At 36.6% G+C, this 18,668-nt stretch overlaps 1 protein-coding gene across 5 annotated transcripts in view; it reads right to left on the minus strand.

Annotated features, from left to right (window-relative positions):
• IL1RAPL1 (interleukin 1 receptor accessory protein like 1) overlaps window positions 1-18,668 on the minus strand; it is a 764,863-nt gene that overhangs the window by 334,875 nt on the left and 411,320 nt on the right. For all 5 annotated transcript variants that reach the window (XM_013192689.3, XM_066980474.1, XM_066980465.1 and 2 more), the window contains exon 3: window positions 6,373-6,652. In XM_013192689.3, coding sequence (XP_013048143.3) covers window positions 6,373-6,652 — 280 coding nt within the window. The remainder of the gene's footprint in view (window positions 1-6,372; window positions 6,653-18,668) is intronic.

Genomic DNA, 18,668 nt, shown 5'->3' on the forward strand with positions numbered 1-18,668 from the left:
TAAGTCTTACTAAATTACAGAAAAACGATAGTCTTGTATTTAAATATATATCAGTGCAGGAACATATCCTACCTAACAGAAGAAGTTTATGCTCTGAGACATATCGTTTAACTCTCAGCTAGCCCTCTGTTTAGTCAGAAGTTGTACTCAATGATCCTTGTGGGTCCCTTCCACCTAGGACCACCATTCCACCCTTCTATGACTTCTATGATAAAATCAGAAAATACAACTGATGTGAAGAGATATTTAAAATACAGCTAAACAGCAAAGATTAAGGTTCACCCTAAAAAATGAGTTAGAAACACTGTTATGTTTGAAGCCTCTACATTTACTTGTGAAAGACCATAGCAATGGTAACGAAGCTAAATACAAATTTTGCCAATAATCTGACTTTGTTTTAGCATTTTCTTTTATTTCTGTTATTCAGAAGTAAAACTAGAGTAATCTATATGCTTTACCGTATTTCAGACCTTCCTTCTTCCTCTAAAATGATAGATTGTACAGGAATAATAGATATAGTTAAAGATTCTCAGGCAGATTTTTTTTTTTTAATTATTATTATTATTATTATTTATTCCCATAGTTGTGGTTATTCCCAGTTTGAACCCAGCAGTCAGATTTTAATTTTAACCTTCAAAGATCAATAACATTGAATGAACTGCAGACAGTATTTTTATGGCTAATAATTACCTAATACATTTGTCTTAAGTTTGTTAAAAGATGGACAAGTTATTTCAGGAAAATTAACAGACATCTGTAATGTAATTTATAATACATTACTTTAACTTCTGTTGCTACTTATTTTTGTCTGGATTTTAAGCTTGGTTTCTAGCCACTCTCATGTGTCTGAACAGGACTTGTTTACCTGTATGTGTTCTTCACTAATTATCTCAGCTGACCAAACTAATTAATGTCTGTAAACATCTAAACACATAAGCTGTTACAAATACTCAACTACAGAAAAGTAAATAGAATACTATAGCCATCATTATTAAGGACAAATGGAAGACAAAGATGTTTCTCTCTATGCCTAAAGTGAGAATTTCTTTTACAATTGCAAAAGCAACCTTACTCTACAAAGTGATTTTTAAAGCAACAAAGTCACTACTAAGAGCATATTTAATTTGAAAAGACATCTGAATTACTAGATATACTGTACAAAGTGATAAAGACAATTTCTAAGCACTATTTAACTGACATAGTAATGCAAAACTCTGGTTGAATAAACCATAAAAAAAATTTCATCTTTTGCAATTGAACCCATTGTAGCACCTTAATAAATCCCAATCCAGCCTTCTTCTTGGGCCCCATCGACCTGAGGTATTATGTCTGGGCTGTTACTGGAGATCCTATAATAAAAGTTTCCAGGAAGGGAGGAAAAAGATTAAAATGGTAAGAAAATACCAGTTTGACAGGAATTACAGTATTTCAACTATTTTGCAACACTAAAGGAGGTAAAGTTTGACAGAAACTAGTACATACTGACTGCAATACCACTTATGTATACGTGTATATACTTATGTAAATAATTTCTGGAAGCTTGTGTTTATTATATACATTAACGCTTTGTGTGACTCATCTAGTTATAGTTACTTTCAGTATAAAGTAAACAACAAGCAACTGTGTGATGTCACAACCACGTATTTTGTAAATTCCACTTCCTTAAAAGTACAGAACATACAAGTTGCAGCACAACGGTAAAGTGCTGTACCTGAAACAAAACACGTTATTTTCTTTCTTTGAAGCACCATATGAGCCCACATATATTTGTCAGTTAGCTTAGTCTTTGTATTGATAGCTGAAATCTGAAAGCTATTTCTGTTTGTCTTCATTTCTCCAGCTATGGTTGTGCAGGAGTTCCTTGATAATAAGACTCAGTATTCATGTTCTGAATTTCCTTATGGCAGCCAGTTTCCCATAGGAAGAAAAGTAGGGATAAGTAAATAAAAGTGAGAGTGTTGCGAACAGTAGTTAATAAGGATGAAGGTTCTTTCTTTGCTTCTGAAGTAAAAAGAGAGAGCCTTCACTACTATCCTTAGGCTAATTTTACTAAAAAATGTGAACTCTTCTACTCAATGAAACCCCATGCTTCAACTGCAATATATTCATTGTAGAAACTTGTTTGGTCCACAAGCTAGCCTTTTAATATGGCTCATTTATACATATGTACATATAAATGTATATATGTACATACATATATATATTTTTATATATATATATATACAGCCAGCATTTTAATTTCTACCCTTCCTGTGCAGTAGATACATTTCCCTTCCTTATGGTTGTCACAAGTATCAAAGGCACAGAACTGTGAAGGAAGGAGTTTGTGAACAACAAAATAGTTAGTACAGTATTGTCCCACCCCTTCAAGAAAGTCTGAAATGTTCATGAGAACAGTTCTCCTTTTGCCCATTTGCCCTTTCTTGTCTGCCATTAAATGTACATCTCTTGTCCCTGCTCTCCTACTCAAGTTGTTGCAAGCACCACACTGAACATTGGTTTGTTACTGGGTACATACCTTAACTGAGCTTCTCAATTGAGTCTTAAAAACTAGAATACATCATAACATCATTCTGAAGGTGTTTAAAGCCCTCTTCATGAAAATTATAAAAATATTCCAATCTGTAAGAAAAATCATTTAATTTCATCTCTGCAATCTTCATCATGACCTTGAAAGAATTATAGTTCTTGTTCACTAATCCTTCTCCAAATTTTTTAATATATTTTATGAGTATTAAAGTATGAAGTGGAAGCAGAGTTTAGTATTCTGCTTTCAGTGATGAGAGCAGAAGGCAGTTATTGATGTGAGACTTTTTGCTAGATATTTCTATAGCAATAACTTTGGAAGTACAGATAAAGTACATAATTTTTACCAGATGGCATCAATCCAGCCTTAAGGAAAGAGGAAGGAAAAAAAGGGAAGAAAAAGAAACCATTATACTACTGAGGAATTCAATTTGTTTATTTCCAACTAAAATATTAAATACATGGTTACCACAGGAAATAAAGTATTCAGTTTTAAAGTTGATTCTAAACTAGCATTCCAAACTGGCATTCCAAACTATTTGAAGGTAACCTTTAACTGTAAGCATAAAAAACAAAGGAATATATTCCTTTCATTCTGAGATGAGGATTGTATTTTCTACCAATAATCACCTTGATCATAAAATTGAAAGGCTCTGTCAAACAAATCTATATCTGAAACATTAATATATAACAAAAAACATAGACTTCTGTGTACCAATGTTCAACAAACACCTGCGTATTCTAGTGGATCTCCTCAAGCTGAGAAGCTTTGTAACTTTTCATAATATTCAAGATCACGAGCTAATTATTATTATTTTTTTAATCCAAACTCACTCTACACATATGAGCACTGACAGCTGGAAATTATGTATGTGCTACAAAAGCAGTATGTATCTTAAAGAAGATTAGAAAAAGCCCTTACATACCCCCAGACTGAAAAGAAGTGTATTTACAAAAAGCATGAATACAAGTTGACATGATAAAAAAAATGTTAAAGAATGACTGATTATTATAATGAATCATTTATCTGTAATTGCTAGAAAGCCCTACATGAGATATTAAGGTTTTCTTTGTCTAAACAGAGAGTATTAATTATGGTATGTCAAATTGCATGATGGAATAACTGAATCATAAAATATCCTGAGTTGGAAGGGTGCCACAAAGATCAAGTCCAACTCCTGGGTCCCCAAAGGACCACTCAGAAATCAGACTGTATGTCTGAGAACATTGTCCAAGCAGTTCTTGAGCTCAGGCAGGCTCAGTGCCATGACCACTTTCCCAGGGAGCCTGTTCCAGTGCCCAGCTGCCCTCTCAGCGAAGAATCTTTTCCTAACATCCAGCCTGCACATGACGCAGCTTTATGCTGCTCCTTCGGGTCCTGTCTCTGTCATCAGAGAGAAGCGATCAGCGCCTGCCCCTCCGCTCCCTTCATGAGGAAGCTGTAGGCTGCCATGAGGTCTCCCTTCAGCCTCTCCTCTAGGCTGAACAAACCAAATGACTTCAGCCACTCCTAAGTCTTGCCCTCTAGACCTTTCTCCATCTTTGTAGCCCTCCTTTGGATGTTCTCTAGTAGTTTTCTCCTTTTTGTATTGTGGTGCCCCAAACAGCACACAGTACTTAAGATGAGGCAGAACCAGTGCAGGGCAGTGCGGGACAATCTCTTCCCTTGACTGCCTAGCAATGCCGTGCTTGATGCACCCCAGGATGGAGTTGGCCTTCCTGGCTGCTAAGGCACACTGTTGACTTGTATTCAACTTGCTATTGACCAAAAACCCCAGGTCCCTTTCTGCAGGGCTGCTTTCCAGCTTCTGGTCCCCCAGTCTGTACATATTGTCAGGGTTGCCCTGCCCCAGTTGCAGAATCTGCCACTTGCTCTGGTTAAACTTTGCACTGCTGGTGTTTGCCCGGCTCTCTAATTTGTCAAGATCCCTCTGCAAGGTTTCTCTATCCTTTACAGAGTCAATTGTCCTCCCAATTTAGTGTCATCTGCATTAAAACGGCTAAATACTAAAACATCCTAAACACTTTCTCATACTATATTCAAGTCATTTATGAAAATGTTGAAGAGAACTGGCCCTAATACAGAGCCCTGAGGAACCCTACTAGTGACTGGCCACCAGACTGATGTAACCCCATTTACTATAAACCTTTGAGTCCAACCCGTCAACAATTGTTCACCCATTGTACTTTTATTTTATTTTTTTTTAATCTAGCTGGACATTTTGTCTAGAAGGATACTGTGAAAACCAATATCAAAAGCTTTACTGAAATCCAAAAACATTACATCAGTTGGCTTCCCTTGGTCAGCTGAATGGGTGACCTAGTCAGAAGAGGAAATTACGTTTGTTAAGCAGGACCTTCCCCTCATGAACCTGTGTTCTCTATGATAAAACCGCATTGTCCTTCAGGTTTTTTTCAATAACTCCCAGAATAATTTTCTCCATAATTTTACCAGGCATTGAAGTGAGACTGACAGGCCTGTAATTACCAATAGAGTGTTGCCATTTTCATGGCTACTGTTACACACTCATCTCAAAACATATTAATCTAAACATATATAAATGTTCTCTTTTAAGTAAGTAGCATAATGTGCAATATTTTGTGATTTTCTTATAAAGAAAGCCATCACCATCAGAAGAAAAAACATGAAGAATAAACATGCTGAAAATGCTATTGAATTAATGATCCAAAATGTCTCACAAGTTATATAAAGGGCTCAAAGAACAAATGTTTAAAAAAAAACCACACATCTAGTAAAAAAAAAAAAATCCTTCACCACACACAATCCTGACAGCATTCCTTTCCTGCATCCCTTCAAATATAAAACTAGCAGACACTAAATTTCACAGGACTCTTCAGGTTCTGGTAAGATATTTTCTTATTTTCCTTGCAACATCAGAGTAGTTTCATCACTCATTTCTTGTCTAGCCCCTCAGCTGCCTTACTCTTTCTCTTGTGTGTAACAACATCATTTTTACAGATATGTGTAGAGAAAAGAACACTGCTTCATCTGTACGCCTACGAACAAAAAGCAAATGTTTCAAACCTTTGAACAATTAGCAGTGACTCTTCTCTGTACCTCTTAGGTACAAATTCTAATTTGCATAATTTCACTTCAAGTGAAAGTCTAGCATAAATCTGTGAGACAAAAAACAAATTGCCTAGATGATCTTTTTGAATGCAAAGAGCTGGAAACAATACCTTACAGCAAAGCATTTTAAAAATTCAAAAAGTAGCTCAACACTTGTTTAGAAAGCAGGAATATGAATCTAGCCCCAGTTATGGTGATAAGACTTGATGCATCGGAAGGTTAAATACCTTTGGGAGATACCTGACATGCAGCTTACATTATCAGGTTAAACAAGCTGTGATTATAGACGATATACTCCCATAAAAATTCTGAAACTTCACCATAATGATACTCCATTTTTCTTGATGTAAGTACTTTATATCAAATGACAACTTTTTACAGGACAAAATGTACAAAAATCATTTAAAAAGAAACCCAAATGTGAAAAAGGAACTTTTAACTCTAAAAGAGTGATTGTTGGAGTTAAACCAGAATCAGACCCAAGAACACAGGACCCAACATCCAGTCCCACCCACCTTATAGATTTTTGATGCTGCTATATATAAGCTAAATTTAAAAAATATATATATTCAAGACATTCAGCAGCAATTTCTAATTAAGCACAAAACAAAACAAAACTTCAGGGAAGGGAATAGGAAGAGGAGAAGAAAAAGGAACAAACTCAAAAAAATAATTTTCTTTGCACAGAAGTCTCACTATTAAGAGCCATGCTTGATATCTGTGTCATTAAAATGCAGTATATTAAAATCCAGTACCTTATCACACATGCATAGAGTCCGCTGTCTTGTACCACTGTTGGTCGGAACCAAATGGAGTCTTCTTCTTTGCTCATTCTAGTTCCATCAAAAGCTATTGGTTCCTCAAAATCTCCTGGTCCAGAGCTTTTGTACCACATCAAACTTAGTCCAGCACTTTGTGCTAGGGAGTAATTAGCTCTAATATATCCATAAAAAAGTGCACATTTTATACGAACAGGTTCTCCCACTAGAACTTGATATTTCTTGTAATCCACAGACCAGTCAGTGCATCCATCAACTAAAAGAGAGGAGAAAATTAAAAGAGATTACCAAACACATCAGTTTATATTGTAAGCTTTACTGTAGGAGAGTACTGCCTTTGAGACAAAGTCCATTGCGTGATTAGCAGTAATCTTCTGATCCCTGAAAAATTAACTGTATTTTCACACCATTTATTTCTCGTACTTTTCTATGCAGAACAAAGTTAACAAGAGAATGTGCATTAAATGCTGATAATTTCTGAGATAACTGAGCAATTGTTCTTTTTGTTTTGTGGAACTCTACCATGAGCAGTTATAAAGTACTGGAATTAAACTGATGCAACACGGAAGCCATGTGGTACACAGGGTGTCATAATCAGTGAATTGCATTAATCAAATAACTTCAGGATAACAATGTAAATTAAATAAGCATCACTCAAGAGATGTTAGGACAAGGAACTGTGGACTGAATCAAAAACTATGAAAGTCAGAGTTGGATTTGAAGGAGTAGAAGCTGTCTTAAAAATAGGAACAAGAGAAAATGTGGAAAAAGAGCGTGCCAGGTTCTTAATTCAAATTCCTGATTTTCTAGAAGTTCACTGCAGATTTCTTAAAATTATACATGTTTTTATTTTTTTTTCCTTTCCCAATGAGCAATAATTTTATAATAATTTTCATATTCTTCACCTGTTGAATAATGTCAGACAATATCAATAGTGTTCCAAAACAACTGTTCCTCAGAAGGCAATATCAGAATCCTTTCACTTTCGGAAGAACCCCCCCCCCCCAAAAAAAAAACAACAGCCCCACAAGATTTTTAATAAAGAATACCAAACCAACAAAAGGAGAATATAAACTTAATTCCTACAATGCTTTCCTTAACAATAGTTTATGGTTTTCATTTGGTTGGTTGGTTGGTTACTTGGTTTTGGTTTCTTTCTTTGTCTTTTAAGGTGTTAAGAGAGGAAGGAGTGCTCCTGCCTGGCTGCAGGGGCCTGACTGGTGCATACGGACTCTACCCAGGCTGGGGGATGTGGCAGCTGTTTCCCATTTGCACGTCCAACCTGTACCAAAGGTAAGGACATAGCCTAGCGACGCACAGACACAGAGATGCACAGACACACTGACATAACTCATCACACAGGCTGCCCCAACCAAGGCCTGCTTCCTGCAGAACTTACACACAGGACTCAGCTGGCTGAGACCCCTTCCTCCTCTCCAACTGGTAGAGATCAAAGTTCACTAGCGAAGGCACATACACAGGACACGCTATAGGTTCAAAAGCACACACACATTCAGAGATTCATATAGTACTGGCACAGCCACCTAGCACCCCTCTTCGGATCCTGAGCCCCATACCCACTTTAAGGTTGCCTACTCACTGGCTGGTCCAGCTTGAAGTTTGCTGCACAAACACAGCACTTGCACCCTCGTGCACGCCACATTCACAGGACCCCCTGAGCATACCAGCATGGACTCCCTGCCCACCTGATACTCCAGCCCAGACCCAAGGCCCTCACTACTCCCCATCTGGTCCAGCTTAAAGTTTGCTAGTGAATACCTTCTTCCTCCCCCCCCCCCCCCCCCCCCCCCCCCCCAGCAGATTGGCAAGATACAGGCATGTGCCCCCTCCAGCAGTGGCACCAGGCACACAGGCTGTGACCCGCAGCCCAGTTGTCCAGTTGACAACATGGAGCCCACAGTTGCCTCACCCATTCCGGTCCCCACAAGAACCTGGTTTGGGAAAAGACATTGTTCCCACCCCATGGCTGGGAGCAGAAGACTCCAATTGCTCTAGCAGCTGATGCTGGGACCCCCCTCTCCCCAGTAGCTGGCATCACAGGCCAGGGGCATCCAAATCCCTGGTGTCTAACTCTAGTACCTGGCAGCAATTCCACTTACATACAGAGAGGCCTCAACAGCAGCTGGCACTTAATCCTTGCAACACTCATGCACATGGGAGAGAGACTGTGAATATGCAGAGAGAGTTAAGAAAACATTTAATGAGAGAAATAAGATAGGACAGACTGGTGATCAGGCACAAGGCTTTGCCGTACAATTGCACTTACTGGCCCCAATTTAAACATTGGTCTTTTTCTAGCCATCCTTGCTCTTTGTTCTTCCTGCTCCTACTTCCCCTTGCACACTACCAATGGATTTGAAGAGCTCTGCAGTTTCTACACCTTTCCAGTCTGGACACTGGAGTTGACAATCTTAACAGATGCAAGGTTCATCCTTCCTGGAGGTAGTGCCTGTAGCATTTTAGCCCACCACTTAGTGTGACTAGGAAGTTTGTTTCTTGTGATTGTCTCCCCATTTAGAAATCCTGTCAGTCCAGCTGCAATAAACATTCGTACATTCTCACATGCCCTTATCAATTACTCCGACTGACCAGACTTGGTTTCCATCACTTCCTCCTTTTCTTATTATCCCTTGTTGCATTGGAAAAACGTCCTTGCCAAATACTGTTAAAGGAGCAGACACTCTCGTTCCATATACTCTTACAGAAAGAATTTCAACAATGAAAATTCACAATTAGGTTCATTCATTTAAAACTTTGTTGTTCAGCATTGCCTAGCGAACCAGGCCCTCACGCCAGACACTATACAGCAATCAGTACATCCAAAGGTCAATTTATTTCACCTTAAAATGCATTCCTATGACTCATATAAATATTTGGCCTTTGCATTTGCCACTTCTGAGTGTTAAGAGCTTGGAGAGCTAACGTAGACAGTCAGCTTCTGTACATTCACTTTCAGTTTATCTCACCATAAACTTATTTGCATACTGACTTTTATGGAGAACTCAAGCCACTCTGCAAGATAATCTAGTACTAGTATTTTAAAAATAGAATATATTTCCATCTCTTATTTGGCGAATAGCATGCCAGTTAGTATTTTTTCAGATTTGCATTTGCATAACACCAAAATACTCATTATACATAGCAAGACAAGATAGATGCAAACATATCCACACATCACTCTATACGCAATAACCTCAGTTGATACAGTACTGAAAGATGGAGGAAAAAATATAATTAAAATAATAAAAACAGGTCAGTCTGTTCAGTGAACAGAATTCTCATAGTGAAATATATATCTTTGGACTCCTCCTATGTTTACTTTTAAGGACAGGAAAGGACAACGTTACATCCCTTTTTTCATATTCCTACTCAACAGTCCCTAAAAATTAGTAAACTTGACAAGGCTCTAAAAAGATGGAGATGAATGCTTGCAGAAAGTGAAGTGAATGGAGACAAAACTGCAGTACTGCCTTCCCATAGGACTTAAGAAACTGACTTCCATTTATTTTCGAATTCATTTACATCTTTGATCATTTCATACATTACCTTTCTAAAACAGCATTCTCTCTCTGATCTGATTCTATTTCTCACTGCTTCTAAATCCCAATGCCAAAAATGAATTAAAATACACCTCTAAGCAGCATTAATTCAATTATGTAAGTTACCAGCTAATAGCTTCTTCATCATACTTGATTATCAAATTGTAATCTTGCCTTTCACTGTGTAATTAAGCCAGTACACTTTCATTTATAATATTAGTGGTTTTTTTTGTTTGTTTGTTTGTTTGTTTTCCCTCTCAGGATATTTAGCTCTAATGGCTCTCTATTCCTTGAACTTGATGAATCCATGAATCCTACAATAATACACCAACTCAGTTTCCAGCCTTTCTATTTAATGAAGAATAAACTAAGCAGAGCAGATTTTCAACTATTTTCAACTTTTTTCAGCACGCTATTCCTGTACATCACATGAAGTCCATTTTATTAGGCTCAGGCAAAGAGCCTAAAAGGCATTCTATAGTCATGAACAAACAGACAAAATATCCAAAGTTTTGCATGAACTAACATTTTCAAAGTTTTATTATTGAGTTTTAAGGAGAATGTTAAAAATAAACTGAATATGTAGGAATTACACTTACATTAATTCTCTGTGACATATTTATATGATATATATATTTGGATGATATTTCTGTGGAAAGAAAATATAAATCAAAATCTCCTATATGTATAGAATTGTCTAATTTTTCACCTTAATATTTCATATCACAAAGTAAAACCAACATTAGATTTTAATGTAACTATCTACCAAACTACTTACTAGTTTCTTGGCAATAACCACATCAGTATGTCTCACCAGATGGATTAAGAGATCAACAATTTAAGCAAATATGAATACTAGTGTGCTCATAATATTATGGATTTGTATTTTATGTATATATATAATTTATTTTTTTTAGCTTGAGCTTTAGTAAAAGTTCTAATTTTGTTTGCTTGCTTGCTTGTTTTGTAAAATTTAAATATCCATGACGTCATTTTTAGATATACAAAAACGGACAAGTAGCAGGTCATGATGTGACATTGGGCTTATGTGGCAAAGTTTTGGTAGCAGGGGGCAGGGGCTACAGGGGTGGCCTCTGTAATAAGCCAGGAGCTTCCCCACTTCAGACAGAACCATTTCCATCCACCTTCAGAAGGCACCTGCTGCTGGCCAAAGCTTAAGCCCTTCAGTAATGCTGGCGGTGCCTCTGTGAGAACATACTTTTAAAAGGGTGAAAAACACTGCACAACATCTGTGAGAGAGAAAATTTGAGAGGATCAGCCATGCAGCCCCGCAGGTCAGTGCAGCAGGAGGGCAGGAGTTTCTCCATTCATGCAGCAGCAGTTCGCCTGCGGCCTGTGCAGGGAGAGGCCCCTGGTGGAGCAGGCTGTCCCCCTGCAGCCCATGGGTCCCACACGGAGCAGATCTCCACGCTGCAGCCCGTGGAGGAGCCCACGTGGAGCAGGTGGATGTGGCCTGGAGGAGGCTGCGGCCCATGGAGAGCCCCCGCAGGAGCAGGCCCCGGGCCGGAGCTGCAGCCCGTGGAGAGGAGCCCATGCAGGAACAGTTTTTGAAGAACCATAGTCCACAAGAAGGAACTAAGCTGGACTTGTTCTTGAAAAACTGCAGCCCAATTGCAGCAGGCCATGAAGTATCCATGGGAGGGACCCCACACTGGAGCAAGGGAAGAGAATGAGGAAGGAGGGGCAGAAATGAAAAGTTATGAACCCCTATTACCTACCTTCTCTATGCCACTTTGGGAGGGGTAGGATGAGGAGGAAGTGGAAGAGTTGGGAAAAAAAGAATGCAGTTGAGCCTTAGAAGAAAGGATAGGTGTTTTTGATTTAGTCTTTTTTTTTTTTTTCCTTACTATCCTACTCTATTTTTTAATTGGCAATAAATTAAATTAATCTTCCTCTAGTTGAGTCTGTTTTGTCCATGACAACAATTGGTGAGTGATCTCCTTGCCTTTATCTCAACCAATGCATTGTTTTCATACTATTTTCTAACCCTGTCTTGTTAAGGAGAAATGAGGGAGCAGTATAGTAGGCACCTGGCAGTCAGCCAAGGTTAACCCACCAGAGACAACTACAGAAGAGAAACCCATGGTGTAAAACATTAAAAATTACATCTGAGATTTTTAATTATCCAAGATAAAATGAGGCAATCCATGTCCTCTTCAGAGAAATTACTTTGATCACATTCAGAGGTCTTAACAAAATATTTGTCCTCTTTTCAGCATGGTCTTTCAAATGGAGTGAACATGACAACATTTCGCTTCATACTTAATAAATATCATACCTGTTAAACTTGGCTGACACTGATATTCAAATCACAACTGTATTAATCTTATCACAGCTGGAAGCTTTAATACCTTAAAAATCTTAGAGGAAATACCTCACACTACTTCTCAGCCAACGTACCTTCATCTGTTCTCCTAGGTGTTAATGCAATTTTGAGAGCTATAAGAGAAGTTCATCATTCTCATCATAGGACACAGACACCATTCTGTGATAATGGTGATATTTTAGGAGGTAAATGTCTATCTGTGCTTGAAATGCTCTATTCCATTGTAACAGAGGAGTATGAGGAGAGTCTTAAAAACACATAGACAGAAAAATAGACTAGTCATATTCCTCAAAATGAGATTACTGTGAATACTCCAACAGATGATAGCATGCATGCACTGTAACTGGCACTTCCTACATACACTCTACATGTGGTGCATAGAGTAAACATGCATTTTTCAGTCTAGGAAAACTTGGACGTATGAGAAACCTAATTGAAATCCTGATTTCCAACTCCTTGAAGCATGCAATTTTCAAAGACCTAAAGACTAATTGTATTCAAGATGCCTTTTACGTTCAGAGAAATCTTTAGATTTTTCTATTGACATTGGTACCTTAAAAATGTTATATATGTATGCAGTTAGGTGTTCAACACCTGTGTTACTACCTTCATAAGCAGGGACAGAAAAGAGCAAAGGTTTAATGTTTATCCAGGCATGTTAATATTAAATAGATTGAGGGATTTCTATTCAATTTTGTATTCTAATTATAGTCCATTTCTATTTTGACAGGATTTTCTTTCTTTTCTTTACGTGTAGGCAAGTATTTACTGAAGAAAAAAACTAATGCTTCCCTTTTTAGTTATTGCTGCTAGAGGCACACAATCAACATCTACATTTATGCTGGTGAAAAACAACTGTGGAAAAGAAATTCCCTCAAGACTCATCAGATGTTTTTATTTCTATTGTCACATCATCAAGCAGTCAATCATATTATTATTATTATTATTGTTTTATAAATTGGAAAATTCAAAATTTCAGAACTGCATTTAAATGAATGGTTTCAGTCCCTGATCTCTATTTTAATATGCTGCCAGCTATTGCTGCACATAACAACATAATAGAGAGAGGAGGGTGAATATCATTCACTCAGTTATTTCTTCGAGTGATTTCAAAGTATGAAGTAAACCACACTACACCACTGTCCTAATAATGAGATTGTTTTGATGGATAAACCAGCTTCTCATGGGCTGTAATTTTTTTATAGGGCCCAGAATGCAAAATAATTTAACATTTCAAAGGGGTTTTCCCTTTCATTTTTCAGGATCATATACATGATTTTCAAGGGAAAATTCAGGGCTAAAAAGGCGAAAATAGAGCTACTGACTCCTGGGTTCACTGCTACCACCTGGCTTCATTCACAAGTTTTGATTCAGCTTACAGGTTTCAGAGTTCATATAAGTCTTCAAGTTTCCAATACATTGATCGAAATCCACATTCCTGAAATCTAAACAGTTTAGGTCTGATATTAATTGAAAACAATTACCCTAAAATATTCACAACTCTAAGTCAATAACAGTAAATTCTTCCAAAGTTATTGCATTTAATATATGTATATATATATATATATTACTTTTTTTTTTCCTTTTTTTTTTCTGTTTATCTGTGTTTGTTGTTCCTTTCTTAACCTGATGACCTATATACAGGGTTGTGCAATGTCACCATGCACTTTATATCTATTTGCCAGTTGCCAGCCACATCAGGGCTTTTGAACACATCAGCCATTTGCAACCAATTGTGACAGGGAAGAAGAGATCTCACAAATTGTGAAAGATGGATACATAAGGGAAAATGCACCTGGTCTTGGACCTAGAGCTTGGAAAATAAGGCATTAGTGGAAGAATAAAATTAGATGACAATAGTTAGGGAGAGAAAATGTGATGGGCAGAGAAAGTGAGCAAAGGTATTGTAGCTGTGCGGCTAAGAATTTTTGTGGGAATTGGAAGTGAGGGGTATAATCTGTCAGGAAAACCAGCTCCTGTTAATAGTCTGTTCATAGAAAAACTTGTCAAAAGTTTATCAAGAGATGCACAAGACTTAAAATGAAATGACTCTCTTTATAAAGTTATTCTACAGCAACAATTTTCACAATATTTAACACTCAAAAACACAAAATTAAAACTGTCAGTCTGCTCTGGATTATCTCATTTTACCTACCTGGATTGTTTCTTTTTGCTTAAACTAGCCAGCATTAAAAAGAAAAAAAATAATAATAATTTCAGATGAGCACTAATTATTATAACACACTCATTAGTACTTGTGCCTATTAGCTCTATGTAACATAACACGTGGTATTCTAGTGCGTGTTCTTTTTATGAAGAAATGCAAAAATATCTATTTTTGGTTTGTGTATCCTTTCATTTGCTATAAAATGAATTCCGACAAGAATGAAGAAACAGAGTTAAAAATGTAACATGCATGGGAAGATGAGAAAGAAAATGAGTTCACTTCTATTCTTAGACCACTTAGATTTTGTACTTTCAAAAAAGTACCAGTATAAAATTGGAAACATGAAAAAATACAGATTTATCATTGGTAGTAATGTTTTCAAATGAATTCATCAAGTGTATTTTATACATTATTACATTTCCTTTTTTAACTAAAGCTGCTATTACAGCTCTGCATGCTACTATGCAGCCCTTATGTCTGAGACGGTACTTCCCTTCTGAAATCACATTTTACATTCTCTGTAAAACTCTGTCAAATATTACCTTGTAGGCTTCTAGACTTGTGTGGTGGCTGTTATGAGAGGATGCCAATAAAGAAAAAGGAAGGTGTTGAAGAACATTTGAGGGAGACAGAAAAGTTATTTTGATTCATATCATTTATTAAATGTTAACTCCTAAAAATTATAATTTTCCCAGCCTAACCTGAGAGAAGCATTAAAAGTGGCAGATTCGTTAGTTGGGAAACCATGGAAAATGCACTCGTCCACAAGAAGAGTAATGGAGAAAGAAACCTATAGTTTGCCTTAAAATAATTTTAAATGCTCTATTTCTTGGCTTCAGAATACTGCATTAAGATGAAACAAAGTACATATACCTAAGTATTGGATTATTTAGGTTTAAGATAAGAGTGAAAATATTTTTATGTCTATCTAGTGGAAATTCCTTATGTCATTCTTTCTTTTACCCACAACAAGGCAATAGTCTTTTCGCCTGAATTAATAGAAATCAATTAATTATCATCATTACACATATATATATATAAATATAAAGAAGAATATCAAAGCTGTTTAAGAGAGAATAGAATAAATATATTTTGCAACACAGAACTACCTTGAATGAGACCTGCACCCACTCCACCCCCTCGCCCCCCCTTTTTTTTTTTAATCACTTAGCATGATGTTTGTTAGTTGTTGTGGAATATTTCTTTGGCCTGCTACTTGGATTGGCTGACCAGGCTGTGTCCACTCCCAATCTCTTGCCCACTCCTCCCCCAAGTCTTGTCTGCTTGGGGGAGTTGAGTGATAGAAAGAGAGAGCCTTGGTGCTGTGCAAGAATTGCTCAGCAATAGTCAAAATGCTGATATGTTACCAACACTGTTTTGGCCTCAAATCCGAAACACAGCATCATATGGACTGCTAAGAAGAAAATTAACTCCATCCCAAACAGGCCTAGTACACAGGTACCTAATCTTTTGTGTGCTTCTGTATGCTACCTTCTTTCAATAAGTTATCTTCAATGCAGAGAGGATCTAAGAGGATCTATACATTTACAGTTACATCATAAAGATGGGAGCATAATGTAATCAACAGCCACAAAACATAGCAGTTGAATTACTAGTATTACTAGTATAATTTCTGTTGACCTGATATTAAACTGCGTTAATGATCAGTGGCCATCTGAAATGATTTTTTGTGTTTTATTTATACATCTTTATTTGAGGACAGTTCCACAGCCTTTCTTTCTTTTCTGACTACACTGGAATGTCAGCAGTTCTTTTTAAGACATTAAGAATACAAGTCTCTTCCCTCCCTGGTCTCCAAACATTTTATGATTTATTTTGAAAGATAGCTTCTCATTGGTGCAACTGCCTACAATTTGTATTGTTCACTATATGATTTAGATATCTGAATTCTGATATATATTGGTCTTAGATTTCCCTCTGGAATTACAAATGACTGAAACAATAGTAACTTAACCTGAAGAGAAACTACAATGGCGAGTGGTTATGCTAATTTCTGAAAATTAAACAAACACATATTAGGATCGCTTTTAGAAAGATTTCCAAGAAAAGAGAATCCCTGGACCATAGTAATGTATCATGTTGTATAGCAAACGATAAGTTATTTAATCTTTTCCATAAGCACTTCTTACTGTTGAAACTGCTTTTGAAAATTCATTCTGTAGCCCAGTAGCTTCATTTTAGAGATTATGGGGGATACCAAGTTTTTCTTCACATTGAAATTTCTATAACACTGGGACAGCAGCTGCACTTTATACCTTTAAACTTTTTATCCTGTTTTTATCCTAACACTTTATACAGTGTTCTGTTTGGTTGTGGCTTTTGTGGCACCAACGTGTGGCCTGGCAATGAGTACTTCTGTGTTGGAAGCCAGAGGACTTTTCCACAGGGTAGGTCAGACCATCATTGCCCTATCAACAGACTTGGGGAAATAATTATTAAAGGCAAAACAAACAAACAAACAAACGAAAAACAAGTAAAAGAAGCAAAACAAGCAAATTAAAACAAAAAACAAACAAACAAACAAAAAACAATAATAAATGTACCCTTGGTGTAGCTGTCCCTTTGGCAGGGCTCACATTTACTTTAAAACATCGTTGTCATTTTTAAATGTTGTGTTACATAACAGTAAATACTTTACATAGCAGTAGTAAAAAATACACATCTTGGTTGATACTGCTACATTTTGGGTGTACTACTTAATGTGTAAGCATACAAGTATCCAGGACTCAGAAAGAGACACATTTTTCCTCTCTTTTGCATTTCTTTTCAATCCCAAGAATCATTGAAAAGTTTCTGTGTGAACACCTCAATGGCCAAAGGAATTTTTTATATTACTCTGAAGCTTACTATACAGCTCTCAGTACCATAACAATTAGAAAACACATCTTAGCCAAAATAAGAAACGTAATCATTGTCATTTGGGATTTTTTTAATTAACATAAATCTCTTTTTATAGAAAAAGTACTTTTATTTATTAAATATTAAAAGTGGGGTATAAAAGACTGTAAGAAAAAAAAAATGAAAAAGCATAACTGCTCCACACAACTACAGTGGGAACTTAATCTGTGTGCAGTGCAGGGACCATTTAGCTTTGAATTGCTATAATAATAATAATAATAATAATAATAATAATAATAATAATAAAGAACACATTTGCTTATGAAACAGAAATAAAATTTTAATTAAAGACATTTTTATGGTGTAAATTATTTTCCGGCAGATGGACTTTCCAAGTCCAAAACATGGTAGCTTAAAGCCAACAGGAAACTCATGAAAGACTTACTTAGTAAGGAACAACAATATTAACTGAACTTTAAAGAGAAAATGTACAGTAAATCTCACTTCGTAGATTACAAAAAGTCATTATAAATCTGTTTGTACACTTTTACTTTCATTTAAGAAGAACTTAGAAGAACTCATATTATTATAGTATCTGGCCTTTTCCTTTTTTATTTATTTTTTTTCCTATATTAAGTCTAGAAGCTAAAGTTTACAAAAGTTATTAGATTTTGTAAATCTTTGCTCCACAGTTTGACATTTCCTCTGTTCCCATATGCCACATGCTTGCCACACTTAAGCCATCTTACCAAAGAGAAAGAGGCCACTAGAGTAATACAGTAGTTCAGTACTTTAATCTCATTAGGTAACGGAAATGAAAATCATTACTATTTGAGTTTGAGAAGAAAACTTTGCTCCTTTCACCAAAGCTTACTTGAAAGCTCAGCATGAAGGTTTGGGCTGAAGTGAATCTAAGGAAATGGAATGGATGTGTTTGAGTTAGGAAGCCAAATCTCATGGGACTCAGATAAAAAGGTTCTTCAGGTATCTTTATGGATCAGGTAAGCATGCTGATGTGCATAGCTGCATTGAATTTCAAAGGCAAATTCACAACATCAGAGCATTTCCATTTCTCTGCTTATGCTATTCCCCAGAATACATCCAAAACAAAATTAAGACTTGTTAGAAAAGGCAAACAAAATACTTTTTAATATTCTAATATATTTTTGCGCCTTGACTTTATAGAAGCAATAGGTTTTTTTTGTTTTGTTTTGCTTAAAGTCAAAGGCCAGACAGAAGCACAGAGAGAGAAAAGCAGTTACTCTGTACTTCCCATCAATAAGCGATGTTCAGCCACATCCCGGGAAGCAGGGTCTCAATATGCATAGCAGTTGTTCAG

This window comes from Anser cygnoides, chromosome 1, assembly GCF_040182565.1.
Source record: "Anser cygnoides isolate HZ-2024a breed goose chromosome 1, Taihu_goose_T2T_genome, whole genome shotgun sequence".
Taxonomy (NCBI): domain Eukaryota; kingdom Metazoa; phylum Chordata; class Aves; order Anseriformes; family Anatidae; genus Anser; species Anser cygnoides.